The following is a 15,637-nucleotide window of genomic DNA, read 5'->3' as shown; positions in this document are numbered from 1 at the left end:
TGATTTTGAAGAGCAAAGGTATGACAAGTGTGTGATTTCAGTTTATATGCTGAAGCATGTTAGGAGGAATGTCCCTGTGAAAATGTTTGTGGAAGAAGAATCTTCAATAGAATATAACAGGGCTTCCCAATGTAGGTTTGGGATCTCCACTTGTGTTGCAGGTTCTGAGGTAGCAATGGCTGCGATGGAGCTCCCCTTCTCATGCTGTCATAGATTTCCCCTTTACAATTCTCACTTTCATCCTTTCATCAGGGAATCAGTTTTTGAGCTTTAAATGGGGCCACAGTGGGGAAAGGTTTAGACAGCACTGGATTACAATGTGAAAATAATTGATTTGGAAAAGAAAATCTATGGGCCAAAGGCAAGTGTCGAGAATGAAGCCAATAGATATTTCAGAGAGCCAGCGCAGGTGCAATGGACTCCTTGCTTTCTCTAACCTTGTATTTCAAGCTCTTGTGTAAATCAGTTGAACTTCTCTCTCAGGCCAAGTAATTTAAACAGTATAGGCGGATTGTTCTGGATTTTCACTGGAATGAGTTAGTAATTCATTGGAATAGTTAACTTTGAGTTTGATTCTCTGATCGATTGATTTCTTTTGAGTTCATGAGCCTGAAACTTGGCAACTTGTCAATGTCAGATGTCACAATTTGACATCCTCATTTCTTTGCAACATGTTTGCATGTACGGTTGACCCCTATTGATGTCAGAAGGAAGATAACTATTTGACTTGTATAAATTGGCATAAAGCAGGTTAGGTGGATTGGCCATGCTAAAATTGCCTGTAGTGTTTCAGGGATGTGCAGCTTAGGTGGGTTATAGGGGAATGGTTCTGGGTGGGATGCTCCAAGGGTCAGTGTGGACTTGTTGGGCCGAAGGGCCTATTTCCCCATTGCAGGGATTCTATGACAATAATGCCATAGCAATACTATCACAAGTTAAAACGTAATTTTGGAAAAATCTATACTTATGTTTGTGGAGACAAAAGTAAATGGATCCTGGAATCCAGTGCTTCATGGAATTATTTTTATGAATGATTTCAAACTTGGTTTTGATTTTGTATATTCTGAATTATCTTGTGTGGAACAGAATTGGTTATTTCAGGTGTGTATTGTCACTGGACTTGAGTGTGGATTTGATTCAATTAGGGGTGGGTTATCTATAGAGCACAAATTTTTATGAAAATAGAACTTTGAGCATCTTTAAAGTGCTCAATTATGTTACAAGAAAATTGGGATCCAAGCATTGCCCATTGAAGTATGAAAGAATCAGATTAATTACTCGAAGGAACCATTTCCGTTGCTCAGCAGTTGAATTGAGCAACAGATCTGAATTTAGCTAACCTTTGGATTTAGAACATGAATTTATGGTTCATATCAGAAAACTTTTGAGACCATTTTGCTTCCACTTTCCTTTAAGTACAGCTATCTTGAGACAGCAGTAAATGTAATTGTTCACTTTGGTGAAGATATCTCCATTACCTCAACTGAAAAAGATTGTTACATTAGTTGCTACCGTGGTTATAAATGGGCTATTTTGCCAGAAGTGCTTGGCTCTAGGACGTTAAAAGCCTCAAAAACAAACATAGAAATTGCTGGAAAAGGTCCGCAGGCCTGGTATCATATGTGGAGAGAAAGCAGAGATAACGTTTCGGGTCGAGTGACCTTCCTCAGGACCTGCTGAGCTTTTCCAGTAATTTCTATTTCTGTTTCTGATTTACAGCATCCAGAGTTCTCTCGGTTTTTAGTTTTAAAAAGCCTCCTCACCTTGTGTTTCAGATCTTTGATGTAGGTGAGAGTTTGACAATCCCAGATGAATTCACAGAGGAAGAAAAGCAAACCGGGATGTGGTGGCGGCAGTTGGTGGCAGGGGGAGGTGCGGGTGCTGTGTCCAGAACATGCACTGCTCCCCTTGACCGGCTGAAGGTGCTGATGCAAGTGAGTTTCCCACTTTGTTGTAAATGTCAGCTATTTAATTAGAAATACCTGTCTCACTGGATCAGAAGCCTTTTGTTACCTCACTGCTGGCTCTTTGTGTGTTTAATTTGTGTGCAGTATCAACTGACGAATTTACGCCTTCTCTCGCGCTGTCTCTCTCTCTCTCTCGCGCGCTGCCTCTCTCGCGCACCCACTCGATCTCTCGCTCACACACACACGCGCACACTCTCGCACAGACACCTGAGCACTTGGATCATTCAGGAACAGGACAATCTTTTATTGACTTTTATTTTTTCTCTATCACACTGTTCCCACCTTGAGTGCACTTGATCCTGTGGTGTTCCCAACACCCACAAAATGTTTAGTGTGTATTGAGAACCCCAATAGTTGTATGTCGGTAGGCAGTTTGATCTCGCAGCATAAACCTGCTAAGGCCCCTGATTAGTAACCGGGACTAGAAAGCAGGGCTGATGGATTTTCTGATCCCTATCCCTGAAGCACTGAAGTCAGTTGCTCTATCCTTGCCATGCTGGATGAGATCAACTAACTTTGCAAAAACAAGCCAGCTGCAGGAGAAATTGAAGAGTGAACCCTTAGTTTACCTGGATTACCAGCCTCAACAGTCCGACCAATAAGAAATATGGCTGTGACTGCCAGGAGTGTAGTATCGATATACATAACCCTTAGTGAGTTTGTGACTTGCGTGTTTTATGCCAAGCCAATTAATTTTAGGGCCTGAGCACCTTGTCCCACGCACTTAACCCCTCACCCCATACCCCAGACTTGTCATCACATGAGCTGCTATCACAACCCACTGTCAGCCACTAATGGTGCCAATTTTATCCAGACTGACCTTTGCAAATGCTTTATCTGACCAACTGTCCACCTATTATTTACTCTCTTTCCTTTTTCTTCTTCCGCCCCCACTTCCTAACTTCAAGCATATGCATTGACCTTTTCCTCGCTACAGTCAGTTCTGAAGAACCATCACCTGACCTGATATGTTAACTCTGCTTTTTGTCCATGGATACGGCCAGACCTGCTGAGTTTTCCGAGCTGTTTCTGTTTTTGTTTCTGATTTCCAACATCTGCAGTTCTTTGGGGTTTCTTTGTTTGGATTAATTTAAATGTTGATGCTTATGGAAATGATCACATTGTCCGTTGTTTTCCTGCTTTTAAAAGTGGAAGGAAACATTTGATTCAAAGGAAATTTTATTGCAGTTTTTGCCATGTTGAATAGCACTCTAGAGGCTTTCTTTCCCTAAATGAATTATACCTTCGGCTGTAGGATTTGAAGTAAAGACCTATTTACTTAACTGAAACCTATAAAATAATCAGAGGGTTAGATGGGGTGGATAGGGAGAGCCTTTTTCCTAGGATGGTGACAGCGAGCACGAGGGGGCATAGCTTTAAATTGAGGGGTGAAAGATATAGGACAGATGTCAGAGGTAGTTTCTTTACACAGAGAGTAGTAAGGGAATGGAACGCTTTGCCTGCAACGGTAGTAGATTCGCCAACTTTAGGTACATTTTAAGTTGTCATTGGATAAGCATATGGACGTACATGGAATTGTGTAGGTTAGATGGGCTTGAGGTCGGTATGACAGGTCGGCAACATCGAGGGCTGAAGGGCCTGTAACTGTGCTGTAATGTTCTATGTTCTATGTCACATAGTTCAGAATTCACAAATCCATCCACCTCATTCAGGCATAAATAAGTGGGTGGAATTCATTTTGATTTGGCTTCGAAATAGCCTTTTTGCTTTGCTGTGTTAACTCTTGAGCAGGGCGCTGAGCTCTGACTAATGGCCTAAATATTTCTCTGGAAACAAGGCTACAGTAATATGGCTTTAATTTTAAGAAAATTATGGTTGACTTGGCATTTTTCTGTCACTAATAAAGTAAATTTAACTTGATTGCCTAACTTGTAAGAGATTCTTGGAATAAATGATTGCACAACTGATAAATATTCCGATCAGTAGTCTATTCTTTTGTAACAGTCCACCTCAGTTATGTGCTTTCTCCATCAAAATTTAATTGTTAGTAAATGACTGAAAGGTTGAACATTGGAACGAAGTTAATTTTATACCGATTTGTTATGCTTCTGGAAAAAAGCCTTATTTAAAATGTTCATATGCTCTGCACAACATTTACATGGCACCTAAGGTCTTGCTGCATCTCTAGCATATTTACATAAGTGATTTTTACTTATGTTTAAAGCATTGGTTCCTGTTACAAAGAAAATAATTGAGAGAAGAAAATGGCCTTCAGCTCTCTCAAAACACTGTTTGCAGTATCACTTTTTATTTAACTAAAGTAGAACTGGAGCCACAGGCACATGTCAAACAAATTGTTACTTGGTGCATTAGTTTACTTAGCTAAAGGTTCAAAGCCCTTGGATGAATATTAATTTGTTTCTGGTGAATTGTCCTTTAGAAAGCCATTTGTTCCTTTTTGGTCCTATCGTCTTAGACTTTCAGTGGGGGCACATGATAGATATCTGTTGGGACCCTGGCTCTTTGTTCCATTGTCTGCAACCGGGCCATTGAGATTATTGGAAAAGCTTCTTTTAGCATGAGCTGGAGAATCAAACTTCACATCCTTCTTGGTCTGTACAGTGATCACACATGATCAACTTCATGAATGGAGGAGCTGTGTATGATTTAAGATTTAGCTTTTTTAGGAATTGTGGTTATTACACGATTAGCGGTACTAATGTATTTGCTTGATTATGTGTTGGGACATAACAGGAGTGTTTTTCAATTATTTGGTGTTCATTTAATCCATGGCATTGAATCTTTAAAGCATACACAAAGCAAATTCAAATTTTTGCACCTTGTTTCTAATGGTCATAGTACATACACAGTTACATGGAACACAGTAACTGTTAAGTTGCAATAATGATTGTGTTCTTGCTGAACAGGTTCATGCTTCCAAATCTAACAATATGTGCATCGCAGGAGGATTTAGCCATATGATTAAAGAAGGAGGATTGCGATCTTTGTGGAGAGGAAATGGAATCAATGCAATCAAAATTGCACCAGAGTCTGCCCTCAAATTCATGGCATATGAACAGGTGAGAGAATGGCGCACGTAGCAGGGATCATGATCATTACCAAGGCTTCAGACAAAAGTGAAATCACCAATAGTTTTACCGACTTCATTTTTTTGACTTATTGTAATAAAATGTAATCCTAATAAAGTGACTCATTCAGACTGGTGAGAGACACTGGAACAAAAATGTTGACTATGAGGAAGTTTTAGTAAGCATTAACTGTCTGGTATACAGTTCAATATGACGATTGCTTTAATTGCGAATGTTCTTTTGCAGATAAAAAGACTAATTGGTAGTGACCAGCAGCCGTTAGGAATTCAGGAGAGATTGATTGCAGGATCGCTAGCTGGACTAATTGCTCAGAGTACAATTTATCCAATGGAGGTAATGTAGTTTAATTTGGAGTTTAAATCGCTACAGAAACTATCACTACTTTCATATTTTAAAATGAACACTTATTTGTGCTTCTGGCTATAACTGAGCATTGCTCATTTCAGGTATTAAAAACAAGATTGGCGTTGCGGAAAACTGGACAGTATTCAGGAATGCTTGATTGTGCAAAACACATATTTAAGAAAGAGGGGATTAGAGCATTCTACAAAGGCTACGTTCCCAATATGCTGGGCATCATCCCCTACGCTGGAATAGACTTGGCTATTTATGAGGTGAGTTTTTCAACTTGCAGAACTAAAAATCAGCTATTTACAGCTCTTGGTTTGTTGACTCTGTTTTCAGTTTTGCTGTCTGCTATAAGACAGCTTTTGCCGTGCGTTGTGCAGTTGGTACTCCTTTTAGTTGTGTATTTATGTTCAGTTGATCAGAACCGTTTTTGTTTCTCTGTAGACTCTGAAGAATTCCTGGTTGCAGCGCTATGCCACTGACAGTGTGGATCCTGGGGTCTTTGTTCTCCTAGCTTGTGGCACTGTTTCGAGCACCTGTGGACAGTTAGCTAGTTACCCATTAGCTCTTGTCAGGACTCGAATGCAGGCGCAAGGTAACTATTGTGCACTTTTAATTTTCCTCAAATGGTTGGGAGAAAGTTACTTCCTCATTAGTAAGGCAGTTACCCTCAACACCGATCAATTCATAAACTGTTTGTCATTTGGAAACACTCTTGTAGGGCTGAACATTAAACTGTGTTCAGTCCATAAAGTCTGAATCTGGCCTATGGCATGCAGCAAAGATTGGGTGTGCATTTATTTAGTCTGTTCCCAAGAGGTGACTTTGTAATTCTGCAAAAATGTGGATTTGCTAACTGTCATTGTAAGTCACTATGAACTAAAGCAAACTTAATTCTTAATTTGAGTTGCTGTTTCTTACCTTTACTTTCATTCTGTACTTTCATTCTGAAGATAAAGACTTTTGATGGGGTGCATATATAAAAATTGCAGCAGACCTGTTGCACTCTTACAAATTACTATTCTCGTAGGAGCCTATTGAATGACTGTTTGTTTGTATTTGTAACCAAGTCTAATACTATCCTCATGCACAGAGGTAGAGAGAGCCAACCAGAGTTCACAACTCTAATAGTACTGATCTCTGGGAGCTGGAGGCTAATATTTTACTGTGAACTGCTGTTCCAGCTGACACAAGACAGTTCTGCTCAGAATAGGGTTTCCCTCTGGGATCTGCCCTGTTTTTTAGCTGAAAACCCAATGAGTTTACCTAATTGACAACAGGCGGAGACTAGGCAAGGTTTTCATTGGTATTTCTAGTGTTAATATAAAGGTGGGAGATGTTTCATAGTGTTAGCTTTGAGGTTTAACTAATGAACAGCTACTTTTTTGATTGTGTTTATGTTTCTGAAATTAATTTTAATGCAGATATTTGCACCCAAATAAATAAATATCCATTTATTTTCCTTTTGCTTTACAGCTACCACTGAGGGAGCACCGCAGCCTACAATGCTTGGACTCTTCAAGCACATTCTGAGCACAGAAGGAGCAATTGGACTATACCGTGGCTTAGCACCAAATTTCATGAAAGTTATTCCAGCTGTGAGCATTAGCTACGTGGTGTATGAAAACCTGAAAATAACACTTGGAGTCACATCGCGATGAAGCTCCAAAGGGACTTAAAGTTGATTAATCTTGGGTGATCATCCTGGGGTTTTAACCATCTCATTCTGTGAATGTTATAAAACACTAGTTAAGTAAGGACACCACTGGGGAAGAGGGTTAAAGGGACCATTTCCCCGACACATTGTCAGCAGGTTTATTTTGTGATCAGCCTTTAATTTTGACGGAAGTTGAAAAATGCAGCCTGGGTCCTTGTTGGAGCTGATTTGTGTAGCAGTAACCCTACTGCAGCTGTCATCAGCCATTCAAATTGCCACTTGAAGCATTTTAATTGTTACGTGACGCTATATTACAAATACCCATGTGAAAAATACTCTCTTGCAGCCATGTGATATTCTTCATCTGCTGATTTTTAATAGTAGTGCTGCCCTAAATTTTAAAATAGGTGGGTTGGTGCTGATGTTAAAACAGCAAATAGAATATCATAGGAATGCATTGAAGTGTTAACCAATTAGAGTCACCGATCATCATTGCTCTTGAGGGAGAAAGGAAAGGTCAAGAATCAAACCTTTTTTTTAATGAGCAGGTTTGGCTCAGTGAAGCATTAGAATTTCTGCCATGAGATGGCTGTGGATTTCCCCTCTGATTTGTAACCTGACCTGCATAACTGGAAAGCTCCAGAAAGGATCTGGTTTTCATTTTTTTTAAATTCTGGAAACAAAAGTATTTTCATTCTTTTGTCACATTTGCACATTTCCTGAGTTTCATTACCAGCTGAGTTAATTTCATCATGGTATCTGGTTTTATCATGCACTTCAGAGGTAAGCTGGATATTTGTTATTTATTGTTTACAAGTTTGCAAAAGGCTTATAATCTGATAGAGGACACTTAATTACCTGGTGAAGGAGCCAAATATTAGTTCCATGTAAGGTTATGTTAGACTATCATGAGTGAAGTTAAACCCACCCTTTGCAGTTTCTTTTAAATCTCCTTCACTTTGTGCTGTGTGGGTCATCTGTCTAATGGAAATCTTAAATAATTGTCTCACGTTTAGAAAGGGGGTTAAATTATTTATTTTTATATGCCTTGCTGTGCTAACCAGATATTTATTAATAAATGTGACTTAAATGAGGGCAAATTTGTTGCTGTCTTTTGCATGTCCTATAATTTAACAGTTCACTTTGTATGGGTTTTAAATCCTCTTCAGCCCTTCCTACTGTGTGGAGGCATTAATTACCGTTATCAGTCATTTTGACTTTTTTTGTTAATTCCAGACTCTCTTTTTTTTTTGTTTTGGTTTGAATGAGCAATGAAAGGAATAAAAGCATGTATACAACACAGACCAATTTTCTCCTGTGAAGTATGACCATTTTCAGTGTAGCATTTTTCTGCAGGAAACATTTTAGGTCAAGTAGTAGACAGGTGATAAGTCACAAGGCACTAACTTCAGTCTGAAAGATATTCACGAAGGTGAGCTATGTTTTTAGGAGCGTCCCAGTGATGACAAATGAAGGCAGTTGATATTGAGTATTTATAAAGAAAGTGGCAAATCTGATCCAGCAGGTGTTACTAGTTTCTAACAGTTACTGTGATTTTCATGTAAGCTACAAAATCAGAATAACTGTCTCTCACCAGAAAGGCGAGAGATTAGCAGTCTGGTGCTAGAAATGTGTTCTTGCATTTCTTTGGAATTTTAAGCCTTCAAAAGAAAGCAAGAAATCCCAGTCTGCGTACTGTTGGATCTGATCAGATAGTATCGGTTAGACAAGCTTTTTTTATGTTTTAGAGAGGGTATGATACAGGGAAGGTGGAGTGGTTGGCAAACCTGTAGCAGTGGTGAAAGACAGCAAGGTGGCTTGAAAGTATGGGAGGATGTTGTGAAGCTTGTGGGTACAGGACCCCGTGACTCCTGATGAATGAAGAGGTTCATGAAGTCAAGTGGCACTGTGGGACTTGCAGAACTTTGGGACCAGATACCATATCTGTCTGGTGGGATGGACCTGGCGTCACATATCTTGGGCTTCTTGAGCAAGATCAGTCCTTGTCCATCTGAGCACAAGCACAGCGGATGCTGTTTAGGGTGTGGCTTGTGCTGCAGATAAATAAACGTTCTGTGTTGTTTTAACTATTTTAATGTTTGAAAAGCAGCGTTGGCTACATTTGCAGCTGTCGAATGCCTTGTGTTGATTTTGTTTCTAAAGAGGGGCAGTTTTCTGAGCTAATTTGTCTTTCATTGACTGAACATAATTTTACAATTGCAAACTGAACCATGTGTGTTGCAAGCTGAGTTTTCAGATGTGTTCTCTGCCCCCCCACCCCACCTAATTTATGTATTTATTTTGGAAGTTTGTGATAAGTAAATTGTGTGTGACTTTAGTTATAACTGTGATCACTAAACTTAAAGAAATTTGACTAAAAGCGTGGCTCGATCTCTGCCTTGTCCAGACTGTTTCTGTTTTAGCTGTTTTATCTACAGAAGTTAACGGGGATGTGAATTTGTTGCTCTGCAATCTTCTGTAGGTAGAACAGAAGACACCCTATTTATTTATTTATTGTTTGTGTTGTTAAAAAGACACTGACTTCCTGTTGGTATTGTTCTGCACTCTCTAAGTGTGCTGTAAGCTATTCTGCAGGCATTTGCAGACTGTTTCTAATCTGACTTGCAAACCTGGAATCTGCACTGTGTACACTTTTTTGGGGATGAAGGGGAAAAGAGAAGGAGTGAAGTGGCTTTGTTTTACGTGGATTTCCTTCACAAACACAGTCAGAATTTTTAATTTTTTTAGTGGAATCAGAAGGTATTTTTCTGCCAGATGATTTTTTTTCACGTTGTGAACCAGTTGATCATGGAAATGCAGCTTTTTTTTAAATGTATGAATATTTACTTTTTTAAAAAAAACTGTTTTAGTGAAAGAGACGAGGGCCTGTAAGCTGTGATTATTGTTTGTTCTCAAAGCCTGTCAGCCATGAAGTGCCTCTGCAGATCCTAATTTTTCCCTCTTTCAAGGGCTGTGCTGTGAGTCCTCTTCTGTTGGAGTAGTATCTCCAGGAGAACAGATCCAAATGTCCTGCTGAGCTGCCCTTTAGCTCAAACCTTTACTTGATAAATGATTCAAGGTCGCTGTCTGTTTTGGGATTTTGCAGTGAAACCTGATTTGCCAAAGGCAGCCTGTAATTAAGTTTCTGAAATTATGAAGTACAAGTTGTGCAGAATCAATGCAAGCAAATGTTCCTGTGTTTTTTTTTCTTTGTGTTTCTATTTGTGTTGGAGAGCAAGACTGATGATCGACCCTTTCATGTATTTGTGTTCAAATAGGGAACAGTCTTCTAATAAAGTTATTTCTGTGAATAAAATTTGTGGGTGTTATTCTTTTGTGTTTGGACATGATGTCTACTGGTACATGCTGCAAAATTCAGGTCATGTGGCCAGCATGTCCCAGATTTCAATAGACAACAGGTGCAGGAGTAGGCCATTCGGCCCTTTGAGCCACCACCACCATTCATTATGATCATGGCTGATCATCCACAATCAGTATCCTGTTCCTGCCTTATTCCTATAACCCTTGATTCCACTATCTTTAAGAGCTCTATCTATCTCTTTCTTGAAAGTATCCAGAGACTTGGCCTCCACTGCCTTCTGGGGCAGAGCATTCCATATATCCACCACTCTCTGGGTGAAGAAGTTTTTCCTCAACTCTGTTCTAAATGGCCTACCCCTTATTTTTAAACCATGTCCTCTGGTTCTAGACTCACCCATCAGCGGAAACATGCTTCCTGCCTCCAGAGTGTCCGATCCCTTAATAATCTTATACGTCTCAATCAGATCCCCTCTCCCCCTTCTAAACTCAAGTGTATACAAGCCCAGTCGCTCCAATCTTTCAACATATGATAGTCCTGCCATTCTAGGAATTGACCTTGTGAACCTACGCTGCACTCCCTCAATAGCAAGAATGTCCTTCCTCAAATTTGGAGACCAAAACTGCACGCAATACTCCAGGTGCGGTCTCACCAGGGCCCTGTACAGCTGCAGAAGGACCTCTTTGCTCCTGTACTCAATTCCTCTTGTTGTGAAGGCCAGCATGCTATTAGCTTTCTTCACTGCCTGCTGTGCCTGCATGCTTGCTTTCATTGACTGATGTACTAGAACACCTAGATCTTGTTGTACTTCCCATTTACCTAACTTCTCTCCATTGAGAGAGTAATCCGCCCTCCTGTTCTTGCCACCAAAGTGGATAAACCTCACATTTATCCACATTAAACTGCAATTTCGTACCAAATCTAGCTGGTGGCTAAATTATCTCTTGCCCTTTGTGTTTCTGCTCTAGAACAAGCAGAAAGCAATCTGGCAGAATTTCTTCTGAGTAAGAAATAGATGGATTTGTTCAGCAAAGAAAGGATAGGATCAGGCTTGCAAAGGTCTTGTAGAAAGAGTGGCACAGTGACTCAATGGTTAGCACTGCTGCCTCACAGCGCCGGGGACCAGAGTTTGATTCCAGCCTCTGGCGACTGTCTGTGTGGAGTTTCCATGTTCCCTGCACCTGCGTGGGTTTCCCCTGGGTGGTCTAGTTTCCTCCCACAGTCCAAAGATGTGCAGATTAGGTGGAGTGGCCATGCTAAACTGCCCCATAGTGCCCAGGGATGTGCAGGCTAGGTGGATTAGTCATGGCACATGCAGGGTAGAGGCGTAGCTCTGGGTGGGATGCTCTTTGGAGGGTCAGTCTGGACTGAATGGCCTGTTTGCACACTGTAGGGATTCCATAAAACCTGCTGATTCAGGATGTGAAGCATGACTGATTATTAGTGAATTCCTGAGGGCTGTAATGGTGTGATCAGAGGGTAATAGTGTGGATCAATTCCCTTGGAGTCCAAAAGGTTATGTGCCCAAGTTGCAGTTGTGAAATTTGAGCACATGGCCTGTGGTGACACACTAGGCCATTACTGAAGGAGTGTCACATGGTCAGTGGTTCTGTTTTTATTCAGGTTAGACCTTAAGGTGAGCTCCCAGTGTGCCTCTTGGGGATGTAGAAGAGCAGTGGTGTGTTCCCTGCTTCCCATGCCAATAATTACACCCCAACCAACCTCAATGAACAGATTATGTCGTGATTTAGACAAGTACTGCTCCACTTCCTACATAGTATCACTTCAAAAACACCATACGATGTAGGAGCAGATGGAAGACATTCAGCTCATCGAATCCACTCTACCAATCAGAGACTATGCTCAATTCCTACGGTCCCCATCAAAAAGCGTTATCAACTCTGAGGGGGCCGACGGATACCCTCCACATACATAGACGGTGCTAATGGCTTGACACCACAACTGGTGTCCTGTCCTCATCTCCTCATTCCTCTGAAATCTAAGAGTACAAGTCCAAAAGAACATGTTTTGGGCGCTCCTGAGTTTGTGCAAAGTGCTATTGATTTTACTCCAAGTGTGCGGTAGCCTATGATTGGCTCCTTTTTTTTATGTGATCTCATTTTGTCCAACTGACTCCTGATCCGAGTTCAGTGCTGAGTTGGTTTCATTGCTTGTAGTTTGGAAGCGGTCACTGGTGGTGCTCCTTTCACTTGCAGTGGCTGGGTGGGAATGGGAATGGGTGTGGTGTGAAAGCAGGTGACCTTAAGTGGCAGTAACCAGCAGGATGGGGGGTGGGGGGAGAAGCTCAGTTGTAGTGTCAAGCCATCATTACCATAAATGTATGTGGCGGGTATCCGTCAGCCCCCTCAGAGTTGATATGCTTTTCGATGGGGAGCGTAGGAATTGAGCGTAAGCTTGTTTGTTGGGGGGCGGTGGGGTGTTTCGGAATTGGTGGGGAGAAAAACAAAGTTCCAGTTCCCCTGGCACCTTGCCTATCTCTGACCAAACAATGGCATTGCTGGCTAACCACGGCAATCAATTATTCTGCCATAGCTGTGAGCCTGACGGTGGATGGTTGCAAGCATTTGTCGCTGGTGTGTGGTAAATATTCACATGTCAAGAGCCTAATTTTTGTGGAGTTGCCATTGAACCGTTTAAAAATGGCAGGCAGGGCCTAGGTTTGGAAATCTGTCTCCCAATCCTGCTATCCCACTCTCGATTGGTAGTTGGGGGGGGAAAAGGGAGTGTGTGCTCAGGCGAACCCAAACTTTGTGAAGCCATTTGAATTGAACGGTGACTTCAAATATGGACATAATTTTAGCTGTAGCTTAGGCATTAACCTAAAGTGTGTGGCCATATACTTTCAGGCTGCAGGTGAATATTCATGAAGAGCAGATAGGGGTCTCCAAAACTATCTCCTCTTGGTGGGTACTGGTTGAATTGACACGGAGGATATATGAGCAAAGGGCAGCAAGTGGAGGTCATGAGTTGGCATTAGGGTTTTTAAGGGATGACGGGTTGGGTGCAGAATGTGACTGGGCACGTTGATGAGTAGGTGGCCGGGTGAGAGGCTCAAGTGGGACAAAGTTCTCGAAAACAGCGGTGGACCTTTTTACACACATCTGGCTTGGAGGACCACTTTCTCCTGAGGTGGGTGGGGCACATTGGGAATGTTCAGGTCTGCATTCAACAGCCAGGAAGTGCAGCAGCACTGTGAGTGTTTAAGCTCTGACTGATGAGTCAAAGCACAAGGCAAGGCAATGATGCATCTGGGTAAGTGTGCTAAGCGAGGAGGTGCTGAGCAAGCTGGCCAGCAGTCCTGTGATAGAGCCTGATCCAATCTTGGACCTGGGTGTCCATCCCTTTGTGCATGGTCTTCTTGCCACAGCGTTTTCAATGATAGTTCCCAGTGCACCACAAAGTGCAGCGATGGCACGGGTGTAGCGGAGACAAGCCGCGATGGTGTAGAAGCGCCGGCAAGTGTTTGAGGCCAGCACCCGCAGACATGGGGGCAAATGCACTGAGACGTTGGTGTCACAAGTCAAGCTGGGCAGACTGCAGGAATGCGTGAGGCAGCTATAGTGCCAGGTGTCTGCTCCAACGTCAACGACGAGAATTCTCGGCATCCCGTTTCATTGTGGCAGCGGCCAGTACAGGAGGCAGCGCATTAATGAGGCTGACAGCGAGCAATAATCCTTCTGAATAGGCATCTCAGGAAATCCTGTCTTGACACCCAGAAATCTGCTGTAAATGCAACTTCCTGCTCCTGATGCCAAGGTGGGCTCTACATGACCTTTGAAATGCTTTGTGCCAGATTTCTCAGCGTAACCCATGTTGTTAACATCCTGGGCAGATATCCTCCATCGTTCCTACAAGTTAGTTTTTAATTTCAGCTTTGTCCCCCTGCTCCTAAACAATAATTGGGAAGAAGGCAGAGCAAGTGTGGTAAATAAATACAAATAGAAAAGCAATTCACATTCTGAAGAAAAGTGCAGCTCTTTATGTCGGGATACAAGTCAATGGAATGGGGACTTTTAATATAAGTGTTATCTGGATCTTGTAGTCTGAGTAATTGCAATTTAGACAAAATATACAGGACAACTTTTGAAAATAAGGATGTTGCAAAAAAAATATGGTGAGCCTGTCCGCATGATGGAAAAATCAGTCAATGGTTTGGCAGCATAGTGGCTTAGTGGTTGGCGCTGTTGCCTCAGAGCACCTCATGACTGTGTGGAGTTTGCGCCTTCTCCCCGTGTCTGCGTGGGTTTCCTCCAGGTCCTCCAGTTTCCTCCCACAGTCCAAAGATGTGCAGGTTAGGGTGGATTGCCTATGGGTAATTGCCTCTAATGTCCATGGATACGTAGGTTAGGTGGAGCAGCCATGGGATATGCAGGGATTGCGTGGATCTGGGTGGGATGCTCTTTGGAGGGTCAGTGTGGACTCAATGGGCCAAATGGCCTGCTTCCACACTGTAGGGATTCTATGAGATTGAAAACCTTTTCTATTGAGGCACAATTCTGATGAAACCCATCCAAAATGTTAAACCATCTTTTTCTGTTTGAATGTTGCCAAATGTGTGTGGCATCATGGTTTGGATTTCCTGCGTTAACAGTTTCATATTTTGTCTTGGATCAGGTTTCAGCTGCACAAAACTGTGATCTTGAGCTCAACAGAAAACAGGAGTAATTCAAAACATTAACGGAGATGTGTTCAGATAGCATTTCTCCATTGGGCGTTTCGTGAGACTGTCAAAACTCTTAGCAAAGCATTGACTTTCTCAAATGGTGAATCAAGTCAGCAGCCCAGGTGTAAGGTTCGTTTGATTCTGTCAAATCAAAACCACTCAATTTATTTTTAAATTAGTTTAAATTTTGAAGAAGAATATATTTTAAAAATATAATTTTAAAAAATGCTGTAAGAAGATGTGAGCATTGTAATTCAGTGTAGAAGGCCATTTGGACAAGTAGACCCTGCCAAACTTCTAACAGCGCTGTCCAGTTAGTTAATCCCACTGCCCCTTCCCCATTCCCCTACAGATTGTTTTCCTTCACGTATATCACTGTTTAATCTGTTTACAATATTATTTCAAGGCATGATTTCCAGTTTGTCATCTTTCCTGTCAATCTCTCAGCTTTTCCCATGTTGAGTTGAACTGAATTAGTTTTATTGTCACGTACTCAAATGAATAAAGTGAAAGGTTTACAAGTTGGCACTTCCAGCACCATCTCAGGTACAAAGATACCAAGGTACAGCTTCTTCAGTAACAAGATTAGTT

General features: G+C 41.6%; 1 protein-coding gene across 6 annotated transcripts in view; it reads left to right on the top strand.

Moving 5' to 3' along the window:
• Positions 1-10,346, top strand: part of slc25a25b (solute carrier family 25 member 25b) — a 43,582-nt gene extending 33,236 nt beyond the window's left edge. For all 6 annotated transcript variants that reach the window (XM_048558896.2, XM_048558894.2, XM_048558892.2 and 3 more), the window contains 6 exons: positions 1,776-1,934; positions 4,856-5,008; positions 5,264-5,371; positions 5,485-5,652; positions 5,831-5,981; positions 6,863-10,346. In XM_048558896.2, the coding sequence (XP_048414853.1) occupies positions 1,776-1,934; positions 4,856-5,008; positions 5,264-5,371; positions 5,485-5,652; positions 5,831-5,981; positions 6,863-7,047 (924 nt within the window). In that variant the 3' untranslated portion in view covers positions 7,048-10,346. The remainder of the gene's footprint in view (positions 1-1,775; positions 1,935-4,855; positions 5,009-5,263; positions 5,372-5,484; positions 5,653-5,830; positions 5,982-6,862) is intronic.
• Positions 10,347-15,637: the final 5,291 nt, after the last annotated feature.

This window comes from Stegostoma tigrinum, chromosome 29 (genome assembly GCF_030684315.1).
Source record: "Stegostoma tigrinum isolate sSteTig4 chromosome 29, sSteTig4.hap1, whole genome shotgun sequence".
Taxonomy (NCBI): Eukaryota; Metazoa; Chordata; class Chondrichthyes; order Orectolobiformes; family Stegostomatidae; genus Stegostoma; species Stegostoma tigrinum.
This window is presented reverse-complemented; position numbering and strand designations above follow the sequence as displayed.